This window comes from Python bivittatus, unplaced genomic scaffold (assembly GCF_059951505.1).
Source record: "Python bivittatus isolate LINGU-HERP-01145 unplaced genomic scaffold, Pbiv_v1 ctg000610_np1212, whole genome shotgun sequence".
Taxonomy (NCBI): domain Eukaryota; kingdom Metazoa; phylum Chordata; class Lepidosauria; order Squamata; family Pythonidae; genus Python; species Python bivittatus.
The window spans coordinates 5,385,266-5,412,998 of NW_028277088.1; the positions used below are offsets into that span (position 1 = coordinate 5,385,266).

At 41.3% G+C, this 27,733-nt stretch overlaps 1 protein-coding gene across 1 annotated transcript in view; it reads left to right on the forward strand.

The window, feature by feature from the left end:
- Positions 1-27,483, forward strand: part of LOC103056514 (sodium channel protein type 5 subunit alpha-like) — a 46,199-nt gene extending 18,716 nt beyond the window's left edge. Inside the window, exons 12-27 of the mRNA XM_088150805.1 lie at positions 1,760-1,886; positions 3,782-4,020; positions 4,886-5,098; positions 6,126-6,479; positions 7,871-8,290; positions 9,116-9,250; positions 10,467-10,590; positions 11,597-11,751; positions 12,874-13,047; positions 14,103-14,225; positions 18,842-19,123; positions 20,779-20,832; positions 22,492-22,629; positions 23,244-23,348; positions 24,520-24,790; positions 26,231-27,483. Of these exons, the coding sequence (XP_088006931.1) occupies positions 1,760-1,886; positions 3,782-4,020; positions 4,886-5,098; positions 6,126-6,479; positions 7,871-8,290; positions 9,116-9,250; positions 10,467-10,590; positions 11,597-11,751; positions 12,874-13,047; positions 14,103-14,225; positions 18,842-19,123; positions 20,779-20,832; positions 22,492-22,629; positions 23,244-23,348; positions 24,520-24,790; positions 26,231-27,483 (4,167 nt within the window). The remainder of the gene's footprint in view (positions 1-1,759; positions 1,887-3,781; positions 4,021-4,885; positions 5,099-6,125; positions 6,480-7,870; positions 8,291-9,115; positions 9,251-10,466; positions 10,591-11,596; positions 11,752-12,873; positions 13,048-14,102; positions 14,226-18,841; positions 19,124-20,778; positions 20,833-22,491; positions 22,630-23,243; positions 23,349-24,519; positions 24,791-26,230) is intronic.
- Positions 27,484-27,733: the final 250 nt, after the last annotated feature.

Below are 27,733 nucleotides of genomic sequence, written 5' to 3' on the forward strand. Positions count from 1 at the left end.
CATAAATACATGCCTGTTGCCAAACACCCAAATTCTGATCATGTGACCATGGGGACGCTGCAATGGTCATAAATGCAAGGACTGGTCATAAGTCACTTTTTTTCAGCAGCATCGTAACTTCAAACAGTCATTAAACAAATGGTTGTAAGTTGAGGACTACCTGTATGTTAAAAATCACATTTGCAGTTTGCAATCTACACATTTACCATTTAAATCCTATGTCAGTCAAGCTCCTCTGTGCATCTGATGAGGTGAGCTGTAGCTCATGAAAGCGTCTGTCTTTTAATAAAATGTGTTAGTCTGAAAAAGGATGACCAGATTTCTTTGGACTTTTGGCTACCTTAGTCTGAATACCACTCTTTAAAAATGGTGGTAGCAATTTTGAAACGAAGTCTGAAAGGAAGAGTAATGCTGTGAATCTCAAGCCACTTATTTCTTTATCTATTTCTTTATTTCACAGTTGTTGTAACACATCCCAATCCACAGATTCTGGGTGGCATACAACAGAGTGAAAATACAGAATAAAAACAAAAAGGGAAAAAAAGCAATTAATAGAAATCCCCCAGATGGCCCCAGAAGCATTCGATTCTGGTTGAAAGTAGAGTGCAGTTGTGTTATTTTAACAACTTTACAACTTGCCAGCAGGAAAGGGGGCTGCTTGAACCTCCACAGGCAAGGAAATCCAGAACAGAGAAGATCTGCCACCTGGTTCTTATATTTATAAAGGTGCTAGGTTAAAGTTGCTTTTTGTTCTCACAATCCACCTCTCCAGATGCCAGAACAAGGAACAAGCTATATTCCTTATTAATTTGAAAAGGAACACTAGATTTAATCCAGAATAAGAAACTGTTTCTTGAAATACGGGATAAGTTGCAAGCTTCCTGCAATACATCTCCTCCGAGTTATCTCCTAAAGTTTTTACTACTGAATATTTTCTTAATTTTCTCTGGGTATAATTATTTTCATTATGTGAGGCTTGCCATCTCCATCTCAAACCCATATTTTTTGTTGGAGGGTCACGTCATTTGGTCATGAAAAGATTACCTTTGAAAGGTGAAACATCTCAAAGAGTTGATGTCTAGAATCAAAGACTGAAAACGCGCCTCAGTCGAGATCTTTGGTGCCTTCCCAAGAACGGGATGTAATTTCTAAGGGTGTTTTTATTATTAGAACAGTGAAATACATGGGAAAAAGGTATATGTTAGATAGGGACAGTAGAATGAAACAAACAACTACTAAGCATAACTAAAAACATTATATGAAAACTTTCTAATGACACGTTCTCCCCAGGCCTTCAGTTTGCTTCCCCAACCACAAGCTAGATATTTATTCTTTACACTGAAGGTTGAAGATTATTGCTAGTATCAATTTAAGTCCTTTTGCCTATTATTTTTGATTAGTCTCAGAACTTTTTTTCTAGAAACCCTATTTCACGTGTCTACATTTCCTCTGCTGTGTAATGCATGGTATATAAGGGAGCCATTCTTGCCGAAGTTTAGATAGACTTCTGTTACGGAGATACACTGTCAGTCTGGAAGAATGGAATGTGTGCTTTTCATTCAAGACTGAATTGACTCTCAGATCCCAACTGTTCAAGCCGTCTTCATCATTTGCTTTGCCTTACGAGGGGCCAATGCAGGATAGGACTAATATTTCAGCTTTAAGAATCATTTGACTTGCCTGACAGTATCTTTGTCATATTTGTGCCCAAAGAGCAGGAATGTTCATAACTAGATCTATTGTATATATCTTTAAACAGACTTCTTTGTACGATGAAGCCAACAAGATGGTCCAAGCTCAGCGTCTGTCGGTGGATTGTTACAACCAGCCACTTCAGAGACAACGGGCAGCAAGTGCAGTCAGCATTATTACCAGTGTCCTTGAGGGTACAAGCTTTCCTTGTTGCGTGTTAATGGATACCTCTGTTCTGGTTCTTACCAGGGTCAAGACCGTACCATAGGTGCCTTAAACATGTTGATCTTGCACACATGTGGCTGGGCTACCTATGGATTCTACGAGTTGTAGCCTCAATCTACTGTATCTCTCCTTGTGGGCTTTTGTGGTGTGTGTTGGATGTTTTCTTGGGATAAACCCTTCATAAGTAATGTTCCAAAGGTCTACATCTAATCCAAGTAGGTTAATGACTGCAAGATCATTGCATGAGTAGTTGGATTCTCCATGTGGCATTGAATGGATGGGCTTCACTAAATCTTAGGAGGCAGAGGTGGATTAGGAGGTGGGCTATGCAGGAAGCTGAAAAGAATGGAGGCAATTATGTAGTAATCACACAATTCACCTATCCAGCTCCATTAAAGGTTCAGTAGATACATTCAGACAACATTTTCTACACTTGGATTGTCTGGTTTTGATGGCTTAGCTTGTTGGGCAACTCTACTGTTACAATTCAATGTATTGTGCCCACTGAAAAAAGGAGTGAATTGCTAAGTTTTAATGTGGTAGGTAGTGTATGTGCCGACTCTGTATAGGTAAGATCATTAATTCCTTTCCAATAGAAATTGCAGATTAGGAAACACTGTCATTTTATAGTTCATTATTTTGAAACTTGCGCCCTAGCTTTCTACTGAGTGGAGTTTGCAGTCAAAAGCATTTTTTAAAAACAGGAAGAACAGAAAGCAGAAGAAAATAAATTAAGTTGATTTGGTAGAAAAGTCCAAACAATTCAAATTGCTAAAATTATTGAAGTATTTCATCAAAGAGCGAGACCACTGGATCTCTTCAGGGAATGAGCCGCAGGGAAGTTTAAAAAGGAAGACTCTTTTGTACATACTCAACCAAACTTGATAGAGTGGGTCATAAGAAAAACTTCAACAATAAATGAGCAGATAAATAAGCTCATATGATTGCAAGCTGGCTTCAGATGATCTACAGTTTTTAGAGGTAATGGAAAGCAATTCTAATGAGCCTCCAGAAGAGACTAGAAGCCAAAGAATTTGCAAGGACAGTGGACTGCCAGGTTCAGAATAGGTAGAAAGAGGTGGATTGCCAGGATCAGTTGAACGGTAGAACATTTGTCCTTAAGTACAGATGTCTCCAGCTTCAGAGTCTATCAACTTCATGTAGGGTAGGGCAATTCCAGCCTGGGGCCTTTGCCCACTTGCATTAATCATGTCTTGGCATCCTCTTTTTCTGTGGTGGCCCCAGGACATTATCTTCATCTTACTTACAGATTGAGTGAGACAGACTTAAGCTGTCCTTAGTAGTGTCTTTCCCCTTATTCCAACAGTGCCCAAGGGCAGACGTCTACAGTGTGATCTGCTTTGTCATCCTTTATCTTGGAGGGAAGACAAGGGCTTGGTAATGACTGGGAGCAAAGGATCAACAGAGGGATCAGTAATGGAGATGGCACATTTCAAGCTGGTCTGCTTTCCTGCTGACTCAGGGATGGGTGGAAAGTCCTACCACTCAGCAGTGGGAAAGACCTAAAATCCTTGAGGTCTAAAATCACTATGGAACAACCCAGAGATAGACACACCAACAGTCTGACTATGCTAAAACAGATTCCTGTGTTTGCATCAACGGATCCTTAAGAGATGAATTCCGCTTGCTCCTGAAGAATCATATTTTCTTAAAATTAATTCATGAATAGGCTTCAGGAAAGCCAATTATTCCACTAAGCGCTTTCAAACTCGAAGGGTTAAATATTTGCTGAGGTCTCTCCTTCTAGAACAGATTGGGCTTAAAATCCTCACTGGGGTTGAATGTGTATTTTCATCGCTTTTCATTTCAGGGTTCTTCTCCTTTTATTTTGTGTGCTGTTTAGAACTTGAAGAATCGGATCGAAAATGCCCTCGCCTCTTGAACAAGTTAGCCCGCAAGTATCTGGTCTGGAACTGTTGCCCGCTGTGGCAGAGAATAAAAAAGAAAGTGGGCGTGGTGGTAATGGACCCGTTTACCGATCTCATGATCACACTCTGCATCGTGATGAATACCCTTTTCATGGCCTTGGACCACTACAAAATGACCTCCCGGTTTGAGCAAGCTCTTTCGAGAGGTAACATGGTAAGCGGATCCTGGCACAGAAGAGGATCCACCCCTGATCCTCTTGGCTGTCCGTAAGATGCTAAAGATCTGGGTTTTCCCTTACGCACTTGGGCTGGGATGTTAGGGGATCCCTGCTTTTTTCTTCTCAGCTTGTAAGATGGAAGGGTCTCTTTGGATCTCTGCCACGTGGTACACTGATTGCTGCTGAAACTTCTTTGCTAATGAGTGTTGGCAGTTTTAATTGACTTCAGCTGACCAGAGTTGTAGTAGCGAGATGGGGGATGTAACTTCTTTAAATAAATTAAATACTTTCGCTGTGCTCGTAAAAAGGGGGCAAGGCTTTGATTGTGTGGTCACGGCTGCCATCTTGGCTTGTTTTAACCTTCCTTCAGCCTTTAAACTTTGACCTGTTGACTCCCCCGCTTGTTTAGATTGATAATAGCAAAACAATCCATCATGGATAAGGAGAACAGGGCAAATAGAGGCTGAACTGAATGTACGAAGACTAATGCTTGGATTAAACTCTGCTTGGGTTCACACAACCTGCATTCTTAGCCTGTCAGGGGGTCATGTGAACCAGCCTTCACCTTCCTGTGAGGAGGGAATACAAACCTTCCTTGGGACCTGACTGTGCCATTTCTTCCTCCCCTTCCCCCTCCTCCTCCTCTTCCTCCTCCTCTTCCTCTTCCTCTTCCTCTTCCTCCTCTTCCTCCTCTTCTTCTTCTTCTTCTCCTTCCTCCTCCTCCTCCTCCTCCGCCGCCTCTTCTCCTTCTCCTTCTCCTTCTCCTTCTCCTTCTCCTTCTCCTTCTCCTTCTCCTTCTCCTTCTCCTTCTCCTTCTCCTTCTCCTTCTCCTTCTCCTTCTCCTTCTCCTTCCTTTTACAGATTTTCACGGCCATTTTCACAGCAGAAGTGATCTTGAAAATCATCGCCTTGGATCCCTATCATTATTTTCAGCAGCGCTCCAATGTCTTTGACAGTGTGATTGTCCTGATAAGTATAGTTGAGCTAAGCACGTCTAGCGAGACCAAAGAGAATAGGAAGGGCAAGAAAAGTGGGAAAAAAGGCAGCTTTTCCGTGCTGCGGACCTTGAGGCTGGTAACTATTTGTTCTTTTGCTTCGGAGCTCTTTGTTTTAATTTTTCATGGAGATGATAGGACCGGTTTTCCCCTGAGCCACCTTGCATGCCCGGAGGATTACTCATAATGCATTTATAGAGCATTGGGAAAGAATTGCCATGTTCCTGCCTAGTTTTCTCATGGGAGAAAGGCTCTTTTTGCAAGGGGAGGATGAGCATTAGCAGCAACTTTTCTGAAGCGATCCATATATTAATAGGTTGGCAAGGAATTGCACATTTTCCAACACCACTTCTGCTGGACACTGTGTCAGATTAGACCAATGTTTCTCAACCTTGGCAACTTTAAGACGTGTGGACTTCAACTCCCAGAATTCCCCAGCCAGCAAGGAATTCTGGGAGTTGAAGTCCACCTATCTTAAAGTTGCTGAGGTTGAGGAACCCTGTGTTACAGCATAATATTATGTGTGAATTCAGTTATTGCAGTTTATGGAACAAACCATGGTTAAAACTATGGCATCCTGTAGTGTCAGCCCCACTAGGTAGAACAGCCCCAGAAATCAACTGCACAGAAAATCTAAAAAAGTACTTTTATTGAGATTGGCTATAATAGCAGAATCTTGAAAGTCTAATGGTGCTGGACCTCTCCCCCTTCCTATACTCCAGGGAATTAGGGAGGTGTCTGTCTGATCCACTTCTAAATATTGCCTTCTGTTGTGGACTTAAAATATATTTCCCCCCTCATTGCCCTAGCGACGGATCTTGCCTGTCTCCATCAAGGTCATCTTCCTTTCTCTCCACAATGGTGGGATGATGTATGAACCCTCAAAACGAATTGAATATATGGATAACATTTGCAATTTATGGATCGCTAACATGGATGGGATGCATGTTAAAAAGGGGGGGGGGCTTCAATCACAGGATTGTGGCTGTTACCTTGACTTTTTTGACCCCTTCCCCTCCCTCAGATGCCTTTGAACACAGCACCTCACCAATTATTCTGTTATTTTTAAGCCACAGAATCTGATTCAATCTCTTCCTCTTAAACAGATGAGAGTCTTCAAGCTGGCGAAGTCTTGGCCCACCTTAAACACCCTCATAAAAATCATCTTAAATTCAGTGGATGCTCTGGGCAACCTCACCCTCGTCCTGGCCATTATCATCTTTATCTTCGCTGTATTTGGGATGCAACTGTTTGGGAGCAGTTATAAAACCTTTTGCAACAAGTTAGATCCCAATTGCAAACTGCGCTGGCACATGGAAGACTTTTTTCATTCCTTCCTCATTATTTTCCGAATCCTGTGTGGGGAATGGATTGAGACCATGTGGCATTGCATGGTGGTGGCTGAGCCATCCTTGTGCCTGCTGGTCTTTGTGCTGGTCATGGTGATTGGAAATTTAGTGGTAAGTTTTCATGCGTTTCCTTTCTCTCTTTATGGTCCACCTTCTTTCCCTATTAATGTCATAGAGAAATGTTATTTCTGAATATTCTTAAAGATGATCTAGACAGTCTTGTAAGGAAATGGAACAGCATTTGAATCCACACCTAAGGATTCTTCTGTTCTCCATTTTTTAAAAACTCCTGGAGAACAAAAAGAAATCTCACAATAAAAAGAGGGGAAAATAAGAGGAGACTGTTTCAAGCGTGTAATTAGTATCTCTGGGAAAGCGGACCTCAACATCTTCCCAGCCTCTCTGTTTACTAAAATGTGTTCACCTCACCTACACTCTGGACCCCAATTGCAATGAATTAATAAGGGTGAAAAACGTGGCATTTTAACAAGGAAGCTGTTTGAGAGCTCTAGAAACGTTTCAGGCTAAGGACAAACCCCAAAAGCTATCTCTGAAAGGGAAGAAATGATGATAATGCTCTTACGTCATAGGCGGTGCTTACTGACTAGCAATGATGACATCACCAATGTAACCTCTCCTGCCATCTTTAAGAAAAAGGTCTATTTTTTCCAGCCCAATGGAAATTTGGAGGAACTTACATAAAGAGGTTCAGGACTATGTCAACTAAAGAGTCAAGGTCAACTGTGCCATCAATGCCCCCCCTGCTTTTGACATGTGTCACACATAACAAAGGGGTGGTTTTTCAGTTGTGCAGCCACAACTGCCATATTGATTTTTTTGAGCTCCCCTCCATGGACACCCAGACTGATCGTTGTGTTTATTTATTTATTTTAAAGAAAGGCACACACATGTTGAATTCAAAGGCTAGGCATTTTTGAGATGGTCTTTTCTGCAAATGTTCCTGACTTTTGCATTCCTATGCATTTTTTACCCCATTTATAAAGGAATCAAAACTTTCCTATTTATGTTCTGGGCCACAGAACAGGAGCCTTCAGTTTAGGGCTGTGATAGCTGGTGATCTGCGACTGCTGTTGCCAGGCAGTTTAAAAGTTTATAGAAAGTACACAAGACCATCACGAGAAACTGAATCTTAAGGGATAAAAATAAATTCAGTTACTCTGAATCAGAAACATAGCAAAACCTGATTGATTGTCAAACACATTAAGATTTGTCATGAAAGTTAGAGGTGTGTGTGTGTGCATGCACACATGCACGCATATAAATAGGCAATGGCACACCATTTGCATATTGACACCAACAATTCTCACAGGGATGTATCCATGAAGTCACCAGGAGTTGGACTTTTTGGAGATTTTAGTTTTAGATTCCTACAGAACCAATGTGTTGTTCAAGGAAGTTTTCCTCTTGGGAATGATCTCTCCCTTCCCACTAGTGCTCCTGCTGAAATAGCTATTAACCCTTTGCTCTCTCCTTTCTCTGAGGTTCTCAATTTGTTCATCGCCCTTCTGCTGAACTCCTTCAGTGCTGACAACCTCACTCAGCTCCCAGAAGATGACAGGGAAATGAACAACTTGAAGATTGCCTTTGCTCGGATCCACAGAGGGCTTCACATTGCAAAACAGGCAGTGCTGATGGTTTTCTTCAGAGTTTTGGGGCTGAAGAGAAAAGCAGCCCCAAAGAAAGTAAAATGTGACTTGGAGAAAAGTGGGGTAGAGCTGAGAAGCAGTGGTCATAATTCCAAAGAGGGTTTCAACAGCCAGCAAACGAGGGACAAGAGCAACCAAGATGAGTTCGTCACCAATCCCAGTGTGTTTGTCTGCGTTCCTATTGCTCCTGTGGAATCTGACAGCGAAGGTTCAGAAGATTTGGGTTCAGTCCTGGAGACAGAGTGTACGAAGCAGGTTAGGAGCCAGATTCAGCTGATCTTAGTGGGCAGCAGAGTCAGGCTGGGTTAATGCTTGGAGGGGAGATCTCCATGACATTCCAAGCCCATAAGCTTGGTGGTGAAGTTGAAAATACATCTCTGAAGAAGACAATAGCTAACCATATAAGGATAGCTATGATGGGTCCATGAAGTCATCTGGAATTGAGCTTGACTCAAAGGAGAAGTTGTTTTTTATTAGTTATCTCCCTTAGAGGGTCAGTACTGGTCCACTAAGAGCTCAGAAAAAATCCTGGCTTTGCTGCTTACCTGGAAACCAAATTTTTGTCAGAAAGTGCAGAGTTATGGGAATCTGGCATCTGGGCAGAAGGGTTGGAACATCTGCTATTTCCCCGCACCCTCTCTTTACCCATGAGAACATCTACCCAGGTCTGTAGGCAGAAATGCTGGTAAATATATTCTGGGAAGATGCATATTCTTCTCTCTTGGATAAGCAGCAGCAAAGTGTCTGCAGGGGTGGGCAGAAAAGTCAGAAGGGCAGCCGCAACCATGGGATCAAGCCTCAGCCCTTTTTTATGTGATTTTCTTGGCCCCCTTTCTGTGGACATCCATGAACAGCAGATTCAGGTATGGAGATATTTGTTGGAAAGTGGCACGTGGAAAAGGAGAAAAACAAATTCAGCCAGAAGCCTGGTTTTTGAGCTCTGGGCAGGGGCATTGTAGGGTTGACACCTGCAAAAGAGGGGTGGGGTTTGGATCATGTGATTGGGGCCACCATCTTGGCAGCAAGAGCAACATGAGTCTCAGCAAAGTAGTTTTGGGTCCCAACTACTGCGATTTTCAGCAGGAAAACCAGCTGCGCTTGAGAGGGGAAAAGGCCAAAAACTGCGAAGTCTGGAGTCGGACGTCAGAAATTTCTGTCCCTGAGGAAAGAAATGCACAAGTGAAACTTGGATCCTTGTTGCCCAAGGAAAAAGAGGTAAATACCATTCCCCAGTCCACAGCCAAAGGAAAATGTTGCCAATGTGATATAGGGAGTCCCCAGTTTAAGAATGAGTTCCATTCCCAAGGTCTGTCCTTAAGTTGAATTTGTACGTAAGCTGGAACAGTATTATTGTATATTACTGTATAAGTACTATTGTATAATGAACTTGAACCATTGTGTATTTAACTCAAATTGTTGTCTATTTATCTCAAATTTTGCTATAATAGGCTCCGTTCTTAACTATGAGTCGTCCATAAATCAGGCATTCTTAACCTGGGGACTACCTGTATATTAATGAAGTTCACCCTCCCATATGGATATTATTTATTTATTTATTTATTTGTCAAATTTATATGGCCACCCATCTCAGAAACAAGTGACTCTGGGAGCTCCCCAACAAGGCTAAAAACAATTAACTAATAAATACTGAAAAATAATTATTATTATTAATATTTTAAAAACATTAAAAATTGTAAAAACAAGCTAAAAGAGAAGAAATAGTAGGCAAAGAGATGATAATAATAGTATAGCCACCTCAATAATTCACCAGTCCCCTGGGGTCCCCAGGCCTGAAGGCACATCCAGGTTTTGAGAGACCTGTCAAAGGACAGAAATGATGGATCCTCACTTCAGGGGGGAGGATATTATCTGGGGGACTTGGGGCCAGTCATTCTTTTTCAGCCCAACTTATCTTGTAGGGTTGTTGATACAGGGAGGATTGCCTTGAGTTTCTGGCGACATGGCGGGGTCTAAATCTAATAAATGAGGATAATGAGGATAACCACAACAATATGATCATGAGGCTAGTTTGTCTTGACCACAGAATGAAATGCTTCTGCAACGAGTTAGTTGACATGGAATACCGTAACCAAGCAGATTCCCCATGGTAAAAAGGGACTGTTCCCGGAGATGAACTCAAACTCAAGAGGAGTGTATTAACTAAGATTGTGCAGAGATCCAAATCTGTTTAGAACACCCATAGGTGTGTTCTCCTGTGATCTGGCAATGGCCCTCTTCTATTGCTGCACAGTCCTGGAGAAAGACACATCTGCAAATTACTCTTGCCCTTTGAATCCAGATCATTGCAGAACCCCAATGCTACCATTCCATGTTTAAAAAATGGACGTGTCTTCTCTATGCACTTAATCTAGGAATGCCAAGGGACAGCTGAACCAATGGAAATGTCAGACCTACCTTCTTTGTTTTGTAGACTGCAGACTCAACCAGTTGCTCAGAAGGCAGCACTGTGGATCTGACAGACCCAGATGAATTCCTGAAGAACACTTCTGACTTAGCTGAGGATTTGAAGGAGCCAGATGATTGTTTCCCAGAAAGTAAGGAACCACTTGACAGATCTACATGATTTCATAATCACAAGGATGTCACCAGGGACATCTGTGGGTCTGTGGGTCAAAATCTGCAAGATGGTGGGCATGCCATTTGTAACTGAAGCCCCGCCCCTTGTGTATGTGCATGTGTGTACAAAGGGGCAGGGCCTCAGTCATGATGTCACACCCACCATCATGCAGATTTTGACACACAGAAGTACCAGGGGGTCACCAAAACGGATCACTTTGGATTCCTTCTAAAGCAATGTTCCTCAACCTTGGCAACTTTAAGAGGTGTGGACTTCAACTCCCAGAATTCCCCAGCCAGCTTGCTGGCTGGGGAATTCTGGGAGTTGAAGTCCACACCTCTTAAAGTTGCCAAGGTTGAGGAACACTGTTCTAAAGTATGGTTCTCTGAAAATTATATCCAACTTTCTTAATAAAAAGACTGCCCAGATGATTTTTCTTCCATCAGTCCAATCAGCGCATCTTAGATGTGATGAGAGGAGTTCTGCCTTTAAAAGCTGAAATCCTTATTCCCCCAAACAGATGATTTATAACCATTGACTTGCTTCTTTCCAACAAGCCTTTATCACACCCTAATACTATTTTGTCCTTGACCCAATTTACATGGTTCTCCACATATCCAACAGTGTAACTTGGTAGGCATGTCACCAAATTCATCCCCATTTTTCTCCTCCCTCTTCTTTTGAGTCTAACCATCTTTTCTGAAGACGAACACTTGATTTTGTACAACTTTGGTTACCGTAGTAAGTTATTACCTCTATGAGTTTTATATATTTTTCTCCCTGGCCAGTTCAGCTACAATTGCTTTTGAACACTTCTTCATCCATGCAGTGAGATGGGCAGTGGTCTAAACTTTCCATTATCCCAGAGAGTATGGCCAACTAGATTAGTGGTACCTCCCCAGGGAGGTTCATCAAGCATCATGAAATAGAGGATGCAAGCTTTTGCCCAGTAATACAGGCTGTGTCTTCAATGTCTCTTTCAGGATGTGTTCACCGTTATCCTTGGTGTTCAATGCATACCTCTAAGTTTCCAGGCAAAATCTGGTGGAATCTAAGAAAGACATGTTACCGAATCGTAGAACACAACTGGTTTGAGAGCTTCATTGTGTTCATGATTTTGATAAGTAGTGGAGCTTTGGTACGATAACGCTTTTATTTTTCTTTTCCATTGACTGAAGCAGGGAGGAGGAAGGTGCATTCCCATTTCCGATAAGGAATAATGTAGAAAAATAAACAAAGGGAGGATAGTTAGCTTTGCTAAAACTCTGATCCATCACTGATCTGCTGTTTAGGAAAGACACTGAGGGTTGGATCTCGTTCTGCCCTTTCCATGATTCTTTCACAAAGCTCATTGTTTTGTGGAATCTGGCGGAATGTCTGAATCAAGTTTTCATGGGACGTGAAACTCACACATCTGCTCCCCCCCCCCCCCGGTGTCTGATTAGAGTTGGGGTCTTTGTTCTTTCACCAATATGAAGGCAGCACCATATCAAAGTGACTTTGGTCATTTCATCAGTGTTCAGGAACTGCTTCTGTACGTTGCTCTGCAGTGAGGTGGGCAGTGGCAAACTTGAAATATAAATAAATAAATAAAATGAATAATAAAAAATGAATAAAAATGAATGATAGATGGAACTGAAAACTGCAGCTGTCCTGAGTCAAGTCCACATAGTCCTGTAAACCATGTCTGCAGTGTGGATCGTGTCTGAAAAAAACATGGCAGATGTCACATCTTTGCTGATAGAATGGTATCCTTCCGCAGTCATGAAGAGATCATTTGAAAGCAGTACTGGGGAAATTTAGACTTGGAGAATGTTACAGGTATCACAAATTCATGAAGTTGTTGTCAGTTAGGCAAATCTGGTTGGTTTCATATGTTGTGACATCATTATAGGTATTACAAAATCCTTAATTGCCTAAAGAACATTCAGAGATAGACAGATTGGAAAAGGAAAGTAGGCCAAAGCAGTAGCTAAAGCAACAGAGAAGATAAAGAATTGCTATGAACCGAGGAAAGATTATAAAAGAGGTTTTTTTTAAGACAGAAGTTAAACAGACCCATTTTTTTTCTTCCTGATTTTCATGGATAAATATTTCCTGTCGCTTCCTTGTGTTATTTTCATCTAATGTGCCTGCAGCGTGTGTGTGTGTGTGTGTGTGTGTCAGAGAGAGAGAGAGAGAGATAACGATCTATAAGTAAAAATTGTAAATTTAATAATATTCTGCAGATATTATAGCTAGATATGCCTTCTTATCTCAGGCATTTGAAGATATTTACCAGAATGAGAGGCGGAATATTAAAATCATGCTGGAATATGCTGACAAAATCTTCACCTACATATTTATCTTAGAGATGTTATTGAAATGGGTGGCTTATGGATTCCACAAATACTTCACCAATGCCTGGTGCTGGCTTGATTTCCTGATTGTAGATGTAAGTATTGCAGTTGAACAGTGGTATGGAATGGATCCCATTGATTTCCAAGTGAGCATGAGTTAATTTCCAAGGTCTTGGGGTCCTGGGGCCAACACACTGAAGATTTCAACTCAGAGTATGGACAGTTGTGGAAAAAGGCAAATTCCATGAGATGGATAGAAAGGGATTGAGAATAAAACTGCCCCCACTGTAATGCCCTGATACACATCTATGGTACAACCTTGTCTGGAATTCTCTGTATAGTTCTGGCGGCCATATTTGAGAAAAGGATTTAATAGAGCTGGAAGAAGAAGTGAAGAAGACAACCAACATGGTTCAAATAGCTTTCATACAAGGAAAATATTAGAAAGTTTGGGACTGTTTAGCTTTGAAGAAAGGCAACTGGTTGGGACACGACTGAGACGTATCAAGTTGTATAAAATAATGCATGGCATGGAGAAAGGCGAAGCAGTGCCATCTGGTGGGACCAGGAGGCACGTCTTTTCCATTGCAGCACCTCATCCCTGGAATGATCTCCCCCTTATATACAGTTGGTCCTGACTCTTCTAAAAATTTGGGGGTTTTTCTTGGGCATGGGGGCCGAGATGATTGGAGTTCCCACCTGGAGAAGTGTAACAGATCTGTGAGTCCTGATCACCTATGAATTAATAGGGACAACTGGTTGAATTCTCCCCTGAGACCATCCAAACCAAACTTGAGGCTAAAACATTTTTTACATATTTTGTGATCTAGGCAATGGAAGGTCAGACATAAGAAGGCTCTCAGCTGAGCAACAGAATTTATAGCAGAATACAGCTGAATACTTACAAGTCTGAATATTCATGCTAAGGCACGAAGGGAAGATTAGAGGAATAGTAGATGATCTCTCACTGGCCTATTCTCCAGGTTTGGTAACATCAAACCCTATTGTACCCTTTCAGTTTGATGCCCACTGTTAACATTTATGCAGAAAAGTATTTGTCTGTTTTTAGTACAGAGGGAGGCAAAGCGCATAATAAATTAAAAGCACGCAGTAGCCATTTCAATATTATTCTTCCTGCTTTCTCTTTTAGGTCTCCTTGGTAACTCTTATAGCAAATTTGCTTGGAAAATCAGAGATCGGGCCCATGAAATCTCTCCGGACTTTGCGAGCTTTGCGGCCGCTAAGAGCCCTGTCACGATTTGAAGGGATGCGGGTAAGAGGAATGAAAGCCGTTGCTTTTTAAGCAGCTTCGAGGTTATTTCCACAGATGTGAGATGATCAAAGGATTGGAGCAGAGATTTCCCCAGGGAGATTAGTCTTATCAATGCAACATACAATGGTACCTCTAGTTACGAACGCCCCTCCTTACGAATTTTTCAAGATACGACCAGCTCCGGCCCCAAAAATTTACCTCGACATGCGAACTCCGCCTCTACTTACGAACCGGATCCGCGGCCATTTTCCCTGCTGCCACGTGGTCGCGGCTTCCTGTGGGCGAGATCGCGGTAGCAAGGAGACGTTCAGTGAGGCTTGTGGTGTGTTTTGTGGCGTTTGGAAGGTTTTTGTGGCGTTTGGAAGGTTTTTGAGGTTTAAAAATAAAATGCATTTGTTTCAGAACTGTTTAGCCGTATTTACATTGAACCTTATGGGGGAAATTTACCTCGGGGTGCGACCAAATTCGGAGGGCGGATTAGCCGTATTTACATTGAACCTTATGGGGAAATTTGCCTCGTGGTGCGACCAAATTCGGAGGGCGGAACGGATTAACCGTATTTACATTGAACTTTATGGGAAACTTTACCTGGACTTGAGACCAACTCGAGTTGCAACCAGAGTCACGGAACAGATTAAGTTCGTAACTAGAGGTACCACTGTACATTAAAAAATGGCCCTTTGATCATACCATCATGGCCACCATTGATTTTTTTGGCTATGCCCTACGGATACTCCTGCACTAAAGGCTTTTGGGTAGATATCAGATGGCTGGCATCAGATCTTCAGAATATATGTAGAGGGGAGAGGGAATAGCCTTGAAGGACAGGAGGAAGAGTTGCTACCAAGGCAATGAGCAGATAAGCGGGGCTTGAGCCCGGGCCAAGATAGTAATGTGAGAAAACGACTTAGCCAAGGCCCTCCCTACTTCACAAGAAGATAAAGTGGGGGAGGGAGAAGCACATTCAGACGTGCAAGGTTCTGTTACAATAAAAGTACATGATATTGGTTTCTAAGTCCGGTCTACCTTGTAAGGCTTCTGAGAAGGTATCAGTATTTTTGAAGCGAAAACATTTCGAAACTGGAGTATGGAGAGTGCAGGAAGGAAATCTTCAGCATTCAAACCATTTTCTTCCAATTACTTTGAAAATCATATTTACCGTGTCAGAAGACAGCTAGCAGCCTGATTAAGCCCATGGATTAAAATGGCGTCCCATTATCTCCATAGAGATCAGCAACAGAACTTTACGGTTGTTTTCCTTGATCTCTTCTACTTTGATGCTGCTTTTGGCATACGTTCCAAGGAGCTATTTCTGATTACTTAAGCATTAAATAACTTGATTCCAAATAACTGAGAGGAGACTCCTCTGATATGTCCCTGCGTAGTCTCTGTGGAACACTCGCTACAGTTATCTCATCCCTAACAAATCACCATGGCATTAACAAGGATGATAATGCTGGTTACAAGTGCATCTTCCATTCTGAATATACTTTGCTGAGTTGGAAACTAATCCTACTCATCCAAAATAGCTTACTTACAAATAGGGATAAGCAGTGATGTTGAATACGCATACTAAATCCATAATTGTGTTTAGAAAGATGCTGAAGTTACATTTCATTGCCACAGGATATTTTTTTCCTACTGTGGATACAACATTATATTACAAGAATTTATTCATGAAGATCAGTGTGGATTTTTACCTAAAAGACAATTAAAAGATAATGTTAGAACAGCGTTGGACATTATAGAATATTTGGAACAGCACCATGACCAACAAGCTGCCTTCATTTTTTGGGATGCAGAGAAAGCTTTTGACAATTTAAACTGGCCTTTTATGTTCAAAGTTTTGGAAGATATGAATTTTGGAGAGAACTTTATAAAAGGAGTGAAATCGATTTATACATCACAGAAAGGGCAAATTACTGTGAATGGAAACTTAACCAAATCATGCGAGATACCAAAGGGAACGAGATCAGGTTGTCTACTGTCTGCCCTGTTGTTTATTTTAACTTTGGAGGTTCTGAATAGAGATATAAGGAGAGATTAGAAGGGATAAAATTAAGAAAGAGACATAAGTTGAGAGCTTTTGCAGATGATTTGGTGTTGGTGCTGAAGGATCCCTTGAAGGGGATCAAAGCTTTTACGACCATGCTGACTTACGATGGCAGTTCTGACAGTCCCAGTTGCGGTCGTTAATTGAATCCCACGCAGTAGTTAAGCATGACATCACATGACCATGACTTGCAACTTCCTGCTGGCTTCCCCACTGATTTTGCTTATCAGAAGCCAGCAGTGAAGGTCGCAAATGGTGATCACATGACCGTGGGACGCTGCAACTATTGTAATTGCGCACTGGTTGCCAAGTGCCCGAATCGTGACCTTGGGAATGCTGCGATAGCTGCAACTTTGAGGACTGGTCATAAGTTCCCTCATTCAGCCCTGTCGTAACTTCAAACGGTAGCTGAATGAGTGGTCGGTAAGTGAGGACTGTCTGTATATTTTTCTCTTATGTTAAACAGCTTTCCAGTAAACCATACCCTCTGTGTAAAAGATAATCTCTTATTTCATCACTGTTTCTTCATTGCATAATTTGTTTTTTTTTAATAAAAAAATGCAATCAAACAAACCACAGAGAAGTTTTAAAGCTCATCATGATACCTTAAATCTATTTTATACTTAATTTGGAGTCCTTGGCCTCAAAGGTTGCCCTGGTTTGATGGATAAGAGATTATGTTCATGTATATAATAATTGAGCTAAAGCAATTTAGCCTGGACCGAGCAGAGAATCAAAGGTGTTACCGAGACCACGAACTCTGCCACAGTAAATGATGTAGCACATGGAAACTAAAGGCTACAATCCTTAAAGTAATTATTTTAAAGTAGTCCAGACAATGAGGCTATTTCAAGATGATCCTCATTCTATACTATTTAAATAGAGTACAGAGAAGTTAGTGTAACTTTTCTATCAAAGCACTAAAACTAGGGATGTTGTTGAAATAACTTTGTGTGATCCTCTTTTTCAGTTTGAGGCGACCCTCTAATGCTAGCTAGTCCTATCTGGAGAAGAATTATATTTACCCTCTCTCCTGAGGCCCCGTATATCATCTAAAGCTGGGTTCCTCAACCTCAGCAACTTTAAGATGGGTGGACTTCAATGCCCAGAACTCCCCAGCCAGCCATGCTGGCTGGGGAGTTCTGGGCGTTGAAGTCCACCCATCTTAAAGTTGATAAGATTGAGAAACCCTGATCTAAAGAATATAAGAATAGCATACTGGATCAGGCCAAGACCCATTGTAATCCTGCCTTTTGTTTCTCACAATGGCCAACCGGGTCCCTCTGAGCTGCTCCCAGGCAGGAGTGGTGAAACCCACCATTCTCTTACTGCTGTCAGACACAAAACCTAGTCCTGAGAACTGATTTCCCCAGGGATCTCCCAAGCTGGATCCCGTTCAGCTCTTACTTTAGACACAGAGGCTGCCAAATCTTTTACCAGCATAGGGGTGCTAATGGGTGATCACCATGGGCTCAGGAGCACCCAGTAAGGAAAAGCACATCACCTCTATGATTGTGGACTTTTTACTGCTTTACTTTTGTCATTAGGGAGCAGCATTCAGACCCATGAGGCACATATACAGGTAAAATAGTAACTTGAAGCAATGGTAAATCAGTGAGTGAATTTCCCAGCATGCTGGCTGGGGAATTCTGGGAGTTGGAGTTCACATATGCTGGCTAGGGAATTCTGGGAATTGGAGTCCACACATGCTGGTTGGGGAATTCTGGGAGTTGAAGTCCAGGCATGCTGGCTGGGGAGTTCTGGGAGTTGAAGTCCACTGATCTTAAAGTTGCCAGGGTTGAGAAACACTGTGTTAAGGGAATGAGCAAGGTTGAATGGTTTCCTGAGAGCAAATAACAACTATTAGGATTCAAATTTGAATTGGAAAATGGACCTTGACTGGGTCACCTGCCCTTCCTGAGAGACAGACTGGACTGGAGTTTGCTCCATTAACTATATTAGACTACTAAGTTTGGGTTACAAAATGCCAGATAATCACTGAGGGCAGTGAAAAATTTGAGTTTCTGCATCTCTTGCTGTTTATCTTGTGGCCATCTGGAATTTTGCAGCCCAGAACTGGAAGCGCTAAGTTAATAGTTGGCTGACACAACTTCATCAAAAAACAACAACCCAAACCCAGAATTTCTAGATCTGGGCGAGGAACATTCTTAGCAATTTCAGATGCTGTTGAACTTAGCAGTTCCTCCCCCCCCCCCCCCCACACACACAAAAGGACAAGCTAATCACAGTAGAAACTTCTGTAGTCAATGAAAGCAGGCTGGGGGATTGTTTCGATCAGAAGGTGACACCTACATCTTTAAAAGAAACAACTTGGACAGGATTTTTTTTTTAAGCTGGCATTGAACAACATTTATATTTAAAAATTCTTGGTAATAGGGGATTTTGATTTCAAGCTATTGCAAGAAAAAGAGGCACCAATTTAAAAGATCCAATTGTTTACATTCCCAGTAACCATAATTTTGCTTGGCCTTGCTTTGTCCTTCCCTCCCTCCCTCCCTCCCTTCCTTCCTTCCTTCCTTCCTTCCTTCCCCCCCCATCACAGGTGGTGGTCAATGCCTTGCTGGGGGCCATCCCTTCCATTATGAACGTGCTGCTCGTCTGCCTGATTTTCTGGCTCATCTTTAGCATCGTAGGAGTCAGCCTGTTTGCCGGAAAGTTTGGAAAATGCATTAACCTGACTGAACCGAATAGCTCTATCAACGAAAGTCGTATTATTCGGAAGTCAGATTGCAAGACAAAGAACAGCACCGAACTATTGTATTGGACCACCGTTAAAGTGAATTTTGATAATGTTGGCCTAGGCTATCTGGCACTTCTTCAGGTGGTAGGTTTGAGAATTCTGTGTGGTCTCTCTTCTACACACACACACACACAACCACCCCATCCCACCTCTTATAGATCTATCCTCCGGTCTCAACCATAACTTAGTTACATGCTTATTTAATTTGTAATCTGCTTTTCACTGAGGCTACAGGATTTGCAAGAGGAAGATAACCTGGTCAGCCAATGCTGGCTGGGGAATTCTGGGAGTTTGCTTATTTATTTATTTATTTAATCAATTTATATAGTCTCCCATCTCACCACAGGTGACTCTGGGCGGCGTACACCAAAGCTAAAAACAGTAAAATACATTAAAAATATATAAAACAAAATAAAACAGAGAATAAAAGCAAGTTAAAAATATTTAAAAACCTACCAGGGTTTTTCTCCAGGCACTAGTATCCTTTGTGATGAATTCATCAGTCTTGGATCCTGCAAAAAACAGCCTCTATATTTGATATTATAATAAAAGTATACATACTATATCATAGTGGCATATAATTATAATTAGAAATATATTAATAGTCTTTGTGTGTCTGGAACCAGCTGTTACCTATCCTCTACCTTCTCAATCTTAAAAAAAAAAAGGAAAAGTAAGTATATAATTCTCTAATTAAGAGCCTTCAAAGATATTTGATGACAATAAAATTTCAATATGTAATCTTGGCTAAAATCATATGCATGTTTGCTCAAGTGATTAAACGCTGTGTGCTCCGACTTTCATAACCCTGGGAAGAGTGGTTTTTATTTCAAAAGAAGTGCCGTATTCATCAGATGAATGGTGCTTGCAAATATTTCTGTTATGCTCTTTTATGTGGTCGACTTCCTGACTGACCATCACTAAAAGATTTACATCTTATTAAAATATTAACTCCCAGGTTGCCATTTCGTCCCGGTGATTTCTTTTTATGTCACTTTGATGACTCTATTTGGCTTGACAAACAATCTGTTGATCCCTCCATTAATTAATCAGTCAACTGACGTTCTTGGCTCTTTTGAAGCAACCTAAACTGATTGCTCATCCAACCTCTAAACAAAACATTTCAAATATATGATTTGAATATCAGATTAATCAAGGCAGTGCTGTAGTTGAGAAAAACGGGCCCAAAGTAGCCAAGTCTTGCTTGGGATTTGCTATCGTCTAAGCCAGTGTTTCTCAACCTCAGCAACTTTAAGATGTGTGGACTTCAACTCCCAGAATTCCCCAGCCAGCATTCTGGGAGTTGAAGTCCATATATCTTAAAGTTGTTGAGGTTGAGAAACACTGATCTAAGCTAAGAAGTCAGCATCTTCTAGGCTGTTGGCTGGTCTCAGAAGCTAAGCAGGCTTAGCCTGAGTTAGTACTTCGATGGGAGCCTACCTGGGAATCCCAAGGATGCAGGCTAGACTGGGAAATTAAAAAAAAAAACCCTAGAAGGCAATAGTAAACCACATGGGTAAACTTACAAAGAAAACTGTGGATGCAAATCACTAGGAGTCAAACTTGTAAACATCCTTATCTTTTCTTTTTTAATTCAGAAGCAACATGTGGGATGATCTCTCCGATGTTCTGAATGGAGACTGATGCAAAGCCTACAACGGGCTTCTTTACCGTTCTCCTATTGTCCAGCAGCTTCTCTATAGCCATTATTTTATCATGTTTATCTTGTTTTCTTCTAGGCAACTTTTAAAGGTTGGATGGACATAATGTATGCAGCAGTCGATTCAAAAGAAGTAAGTCTCAGAGAAATGCACTTTTTTCTTCCTCTTGCGCTAATTCTAGCCCATCCTTTCCCCCTCTGTCCAATTGGAAAGTAAAATAAGGGCCTCTGTTCACAGCCCCTATGAAACATGAGGCTGTTCCTTGGCTCTGCGGAGGATGGTGATATCCAGCTGCTTTCTAAAGCTGAATTCACACAATATATATGTATGCTAAGGTGGACTAAAATGGGGTGTGGAAGTTGGTGGTACGTAGTTATGGGAACCCGGCTAGGATGAAAACGGGGTTTCCCCTCAACTTCAACCCAATAGAAATCTTGCCATATAGGCAATTGTTTATTCTGCTGCAGGGACACCCCCATCTTGCACTGCCCCCCTTGACCATTTTTGCTTGGGCTGTGGAAGACCCCTGGCCTATGCAGCTTATGTCTTGTTTGGGGGGGACATGTGGGGATATGGGAATGCCACGGGAGACAAAATGCAGGTCTTCCAAAACTAACCCTCCTACCCAAAATCTGTTCGATATTCAGCTGGGGTTGAGGTAAGCGGGTGTAAGACAGTTTGTACCGGGTTGTGTTTGGCAGTTAAGCACTTCCTCTCTCTTTGGAGGTTCAGAATTTGTAAGAAATACAAATGTGGAAGCCCCAGAACCAGAACTGCAGTTGAAAGGATAACTGGAGAAAAGGAGAGGTTCTGCTGATTTCTTCCAAAGTGGGGAAGCGGATCCCAGTAAATCTCACTCTTCAATTTCTGTCTTACTAACCAGGTTGAGAGTGATGTGGGAATCCAAGCTAAACAAAGCTTTCCTAAAGCCAAACTGCTACCTATAAGTAATGGGACCTTTCAGTTGAACTCAATTCATGTTATTTTAAGTGGACACATCCATGGATTTTACTTGGGGTGATATGGAAGTGATTCGCTGTCGCTTTATTTTGGGTTTTCCCAACTTTCCAGCCTAGCTGATATCACATAGATGTGTATACAATGTTCAGGTTGTTGCAATAAAAGATCCAATTCTGAGAACCTTAATGGAAAAGCTGAAGGCTTCAGGCAGGCCAAGGTAGAACTCAAGTTACCGTGTAGGGCTTGCTAATTTTTTAAAAATTAGTCTGATACTGTTAGCCTTTCTTACAGTAATTGAGTAATTACACAGTAATTGCCCACTTGCAGATACTTCCTCTTCAGTACTGAATTACTGTCTCACCGTAATTTCAAGAGCTTGAATTTTGAATAAAATTTATGAGTTGAAAAAAATGCTACTGAGAGAAGAAGCAGTTGTTGTTGTTTAGCCTAATGGAAAATACAAGGCACATCTCTATTGTCGAAGTGAAGCATCTTGGATTTAATATAAGTTATTCTACTCTGGAAGAAGAAGGGGATCTAAGTAGATTCATGGTGTCTGGCTTCCTGGAGCAACAGTAAGGGAGTAGAGATCAGATGGTATGAACTGTTGAAGTGTCTGCTTCTCAGTTGTACATTTCTCACAACCATTGTTCCAAGTTAATGAGAAACAACACTCATCTTCATGTAATTGCAACCAATGGAAACAATATTAACATCTGTATTGGTCCCCATATATGGAACTGTGCCAGCAAACACAGCTCTTGACTAACTGTGGTTTTTTTGTTTTTTTCTCCTGAAAGCCACATCTCTCTTTGTTCTTCATTTTTACAGGTCGAATTTCAGCCAAAATGGGAATACAACAAATATATGTATATCTATTTTGTGATTTTTATCATCTTTGGCTCTTTCTTCACTCTGAATCTTTTTGTGGGTGTCATTATTGACAATTTTAATCAACAAAAGAAAAAGATAAGTACCCACATTTCTTGCCTTGCGTTGTGCTCGCTGAATGGGGAGCCTTAAAGAATCTCAAGAGCAGTAGGGTGCCACCATTGCTTGAAGGACCTTCTGTAGGTGGAAGGTACCAAGAAGTAGACGTGTATTTACCTTCTCTTCTCCTGTTAGCAGAAAGGAAATTAATTTTTACACACTTGCAGATTCTTCCTCTCCAGTACTGAAATGCTCAGTTTTCTGCGAGTGTCAGAGGAGAAAATCTTGTCAATTTTATTTCTTTTTTTCGAAAATGTGGGAAAATGCCAGCTGTATTATAGGGCAGTAAAACTGGGACATGCACATAAGACTTGTATATATTAGGAGGCAAACACTATTTGGATGAAAACATGTTCATGTTTTTAATTCTTAGTCCTTAAAATAGCAAATCTGGAGCTGAGAACAATGTAGCTTTAGGACAACTTGATTTTGATATGGCCAGCAAAGCGTTTCTGATTTGTGTGTAATAATTCAGCATGAGTACAGAAGAAAGGAAACACGAGTGATGATTCAAAGATAGGGTTGTAGATCGTTGGCTTTGAAAAAATGCAAAATGCACTGTCAGTAATATTTGTTGTGTTTTCTCCTTGCACTTTGGTGGTCAAGACATCTTCATGACAGAAGAACAAAAAAAATACTATAATGCTATGAAAAAATTGGGATCAAAGAAACCTCAAAAGCCTATTCCAAGACCAACGGTAAGAATGTTTGCCAACAGTTTACAGTAGAATAAACTTGTAAAAATGAATAGGGCTACCAACGTCCAGTCAGTCTACTTATTAGCTGTATTTGGTGGACTGATGAAGATCAGCCTTAACTGGTTAAGATGTAAAATTTATTCTTGGGGTTGAGAGTTCAGCATTAGTTATTTAGATGTCATTGAGTATTGTTTGATCCCTGCAAACTTCATTGACAAATGTTCACCATCCTGGCCAACCACTCTTCCATAGATATTCCAGAAGTCTCTTTAATCCCATCCATCTACTTTATCTCTAGTCTTCCTCTTCTTCCACTTCCCTCAAATGTATTCTTTTATAATTTCTGGGGTATGGCTGATTCTGGTAAGTTTGTGTAATAAAGAATGAAGGGAATATATTAAATTATTCTTCAAGTAATGAACAGTAGCTTTTACTGGATTTGCCCAGTGAATTTGGAGCAGGACCCTCCTTCCTTCCACTGTGGCCTGGCCTTATCCATTAGAAGTGGCAGAAATTGCAGTATAGACAGGATAATCAAGTTTATCAACAACAAGCAATTCAGGAGGTTTTTTTTCAGGGCTATAGATACTTCTGCCATAAGAAATGGGAGTATCTTTTTCTTTTCTACCATAACTTCTCCTATAATGTAGAAGTTGGCCTCATAGACAACAGTTCTTTGCTACACAGATAAGAAAATAACATTGAATCATTGAAGCACAAGAATTTATTTCCTGATTGCATTAGATTATAACATAAATTGTTGGGATTAATTATGGAAAATGATGGGTAAGGCTGTGCTTGCTTTGAAAATAATTTGAAAAAAGTGTTTTGGGTGTTGTGCAAGCACAGCAGGCCTCTGCCATCATTAAAGCAATTTCAGCATGAGCCAAAAAAAAGAAGTTTCAACTGCTTTAAGAGTTGCATTAATTTTAATGAGCAGATTCATTAAAGCAGCCACAACTATTTTTCATTCTGGCATGGAAGTCTGAAAAATGAAAGACTGTTTTAATGAAAAGTAGAAAGGTGCTTTGCATGACTTGGGTTTGTGCAAAGTCCAATGCACTTTTTTGCCAATATATTTCTAATGGGCACTGCCCTATTTCTAGCTGACATAACTAATCTTACATTAAATCCTGAACAATCTTGCTTCTCTTCTTCCCACTGCCTCTAGAACAAATACCAAGGATTCCTTTTTGATATTGTGACTCACCAACTGTTCGATATTGCCATCATGACTCTCATTTGTCTTAATATGGTTACTATGATGGTGGAGGCAGATGATCAATCTCCAGAGAAGACCTATGTTCTGAACAAGATTAACATTCTCTTTATCACACTGTTCACAACTGAGTGTGCCATGAAGCTGGTGGCTCTGAGACACTACTACTTTATTAATGGATGGAATATTTTTGATCTGGTGGTTGTGATCATGTCAATTGTGGGTAGGTGATCTTGCTGTTTTTTACCATGCCGGCTAGAATTTAGCATTAAAATTTTTTGAAGCCCCCTGTTAAATCCTATCTGTTGAAATCATTGGTGTCAGGAATCGGATTGTTCTGAGCTCCCTGGCAGCTCTACCTTTTGCCCAACTGAGTTGCAAATGGTGGGACACCATTGCCATACGACTACAAGAGCATTTCAGTGTTGTTCTTGGGTTGTGGTCCCAACCCAGCAAAGATTTCTCCAAAAGTCCAAAGATGTCAAAAAAAAAAAAAAAAAATCCAAAGGAAGCAGATAAGGGTCTCAACAGGTGGTAGAACTTGAGTGACCTTGTTTGGGATCAGAAGCTAAGGCTGTTTGGTCAAGTTAATGTTTGCAAAAGAGACCTCTCCGAGTTGTAGGATAGACTAGAGGTAAACAAATATTCTGGAGGAAAGCAGTAGCAAACCACTTCTGTATTGTTCCAAGGAACCTACATGGACCTGTGCATGAAATGACTAGAATCAAGCTTGTCTTAATTTAATTTAATTTAATTTAATTTAATTTAATTTAATTTAATTTAATAGATTTAAGTGCTGCCTAATTCCAGGACAATTTTGGGTGGCTCACAATAACACAAACAGAATAAAATACTTCTGCTGGTCTTTGACCATAATAAAGATTTGATTTGATTCTGAATAAAATATATTATGAATAAGAAAAAAAAAGACAAGCTAAATAGAGAACAAGTAAAAAATAGAGAGCAAAATGACAAATCAGGAAACATATGCTGTGAAGGCACGCTGCACCAAGGGCTCCAGCCAGCCTAGCCCAGGGCCTGGGAGAATTGAAAGACTTGAAGGAGACATTATTTTAAGCCGATGAGGGCTCCGATGGTGGGCAAGATATTATGGCCAAAGGGACCGGGGGGAAGAAAGTGGCCAGCAAGGTAGAGAATCGTGATCCTTTGTCATGGGGGAATGCAACATACTGTGGAGTCCTCGGGGTTCTCTGAGCAAGTAGCACTGAAGAGGTTACCTAGCCGGGGAACGAAACGTTTGCAAGAAAAGAACCACGCTCAGAGAACCCCAAGGACTCCACCATTCAACCCTGAGCTACACAGATTCGCTTCTATTAATGCAATGTACTGTTCAGAGCACCTGCGTGGTATAACCTGACAAGGGCTGTGTCCTCTGAGATGTTTAGGGGCTTTAAAAGTGCACAATTTTAGCAGCACAGATTAATTACATGTCGCACGGCTTTTCAAGAAAACTGCTCTGGTTTTAAAAGTTGTGCTTCTAAAGCACTCAGGTGTCATTGACGCCACCGCCAACATTTCCATGGGAACACCATGGAGATATTTACCTCTATTCTTTCTCTCTTTCTGTTTTAATACAGAGAAGTGTTAGCCTATGTCAACACCCACTGAGGAAGAATTCAATCCTGTTTTTTCTCCCGTTCAGGTAACGTGCTTTCGGGGATTGTAGTTTCTTTCTCGCCTACGCTTTTCCGAGTGATCCGTTTGGTACGGATTGGACGCATCCTTCGGCTCATTCGGTCTGCCAGAGGAATCCGGACTCTCCTCTTTGCCCTGATGATGTCTCTCCCTGCTCTGTTCAACATCGGCCTCCTGCTTTTCCTGGTGATGTTCATTTACGCCATTTTTGGCATGGCCAACTTTGCTTACGTCAAAAAGGAAGACGGGATTGATGACATGTTGAACTTTGAGACTTTTGGAAACAGCATGCTCTGCCTCTTCCAAATCACCACTTCTGCTGGCTGGGATGGGCTCCTCAGCCCGATTTTGAACACGGGGCCTCCATTTTGCAATCCAAAACTCAATGTTCCTGCAACTTCCTCTAGAGGAGATTGCGGAAACCCTGTCGTCGGGATCATCTTCTTTGTGACTTATATCATTATATCTTTTCTCATTGTTGTGAACATGTACATTGCTGTTATTCTGGAGAACTTCAATGTTGCCACGGAAGAAAGCACTGAACCTTTAGGAGATGATGACTTTGAAATATTTTATGAAGTATGGGAGAAGTTTGACCCCCAAGCAACCCAATTTATTTCGTATTCTGAGCTGTCTGACTTTGCACATGCTTTGGTGGACCCCTTGCGCATCCCTAAGCCAAACAAGCTTGAGCTGATAGCAATGGATCTTCCCATGGTCAGTGAGGACAGGATCCACTGCTTGGACATTCTCTTTGCTTTCACGAAAAGGGTGTTGGGGGACTCTGGAGAGATGGACATACTCAAGCAACAGATGGAGGAAAAGTTCATGGCTGCTAACCCATCCAAGGCTTCATATGAACCCATCACCACCACACTCCGACGTAAGTATGAGGAAGCTTCTGCTACTGTCATTCAGAGAGCTTTTCGGAGTCATTTGCTCCAACGTTCCATGAAGCAGGCCTCGTTCTTGCACCGCCACAAAAACTGTGATGGTGATATCCTTGATGAAGATGCTCCAGAAAAGGAAGGTCTCATTGCACTTTTGATGAATGAAAATTATATCAGAAATCTGGATGAGTCTCAAACACCATCTTTAGAATCTATCCCTCCTTCCTACCACAGTGTTACAGGAGACCAGAATGGTGATGATGATGATGACAAGGGGGGTTTTGAGCAGGAAATGGCAGAAACTTCTAAATGTGACAAACCTAGAGATGGTCAACTATTTCCTGACAAAGACAAGAAATCCAGTCTATAGATCTTTAATCAAAGATGTCTGAGCATATTATTAAAATAAAGAGATGGTGCAACACATGCCCAGAAGAACTCAGAGTTATTTAGATCATGAACATTTAATTTTTTTGACCATATTATGTTTCTGGCAGCATCACAGCAAGGTATTGTGAAGGTTAGTTCTAATTGATCTATCAGGAATCTGGTGGTCAAGCTGAGGTTATAATTTGCTGGCCTCCATTGGACTAAAATTCGGTTCTTTTGTTAAGTAGAGC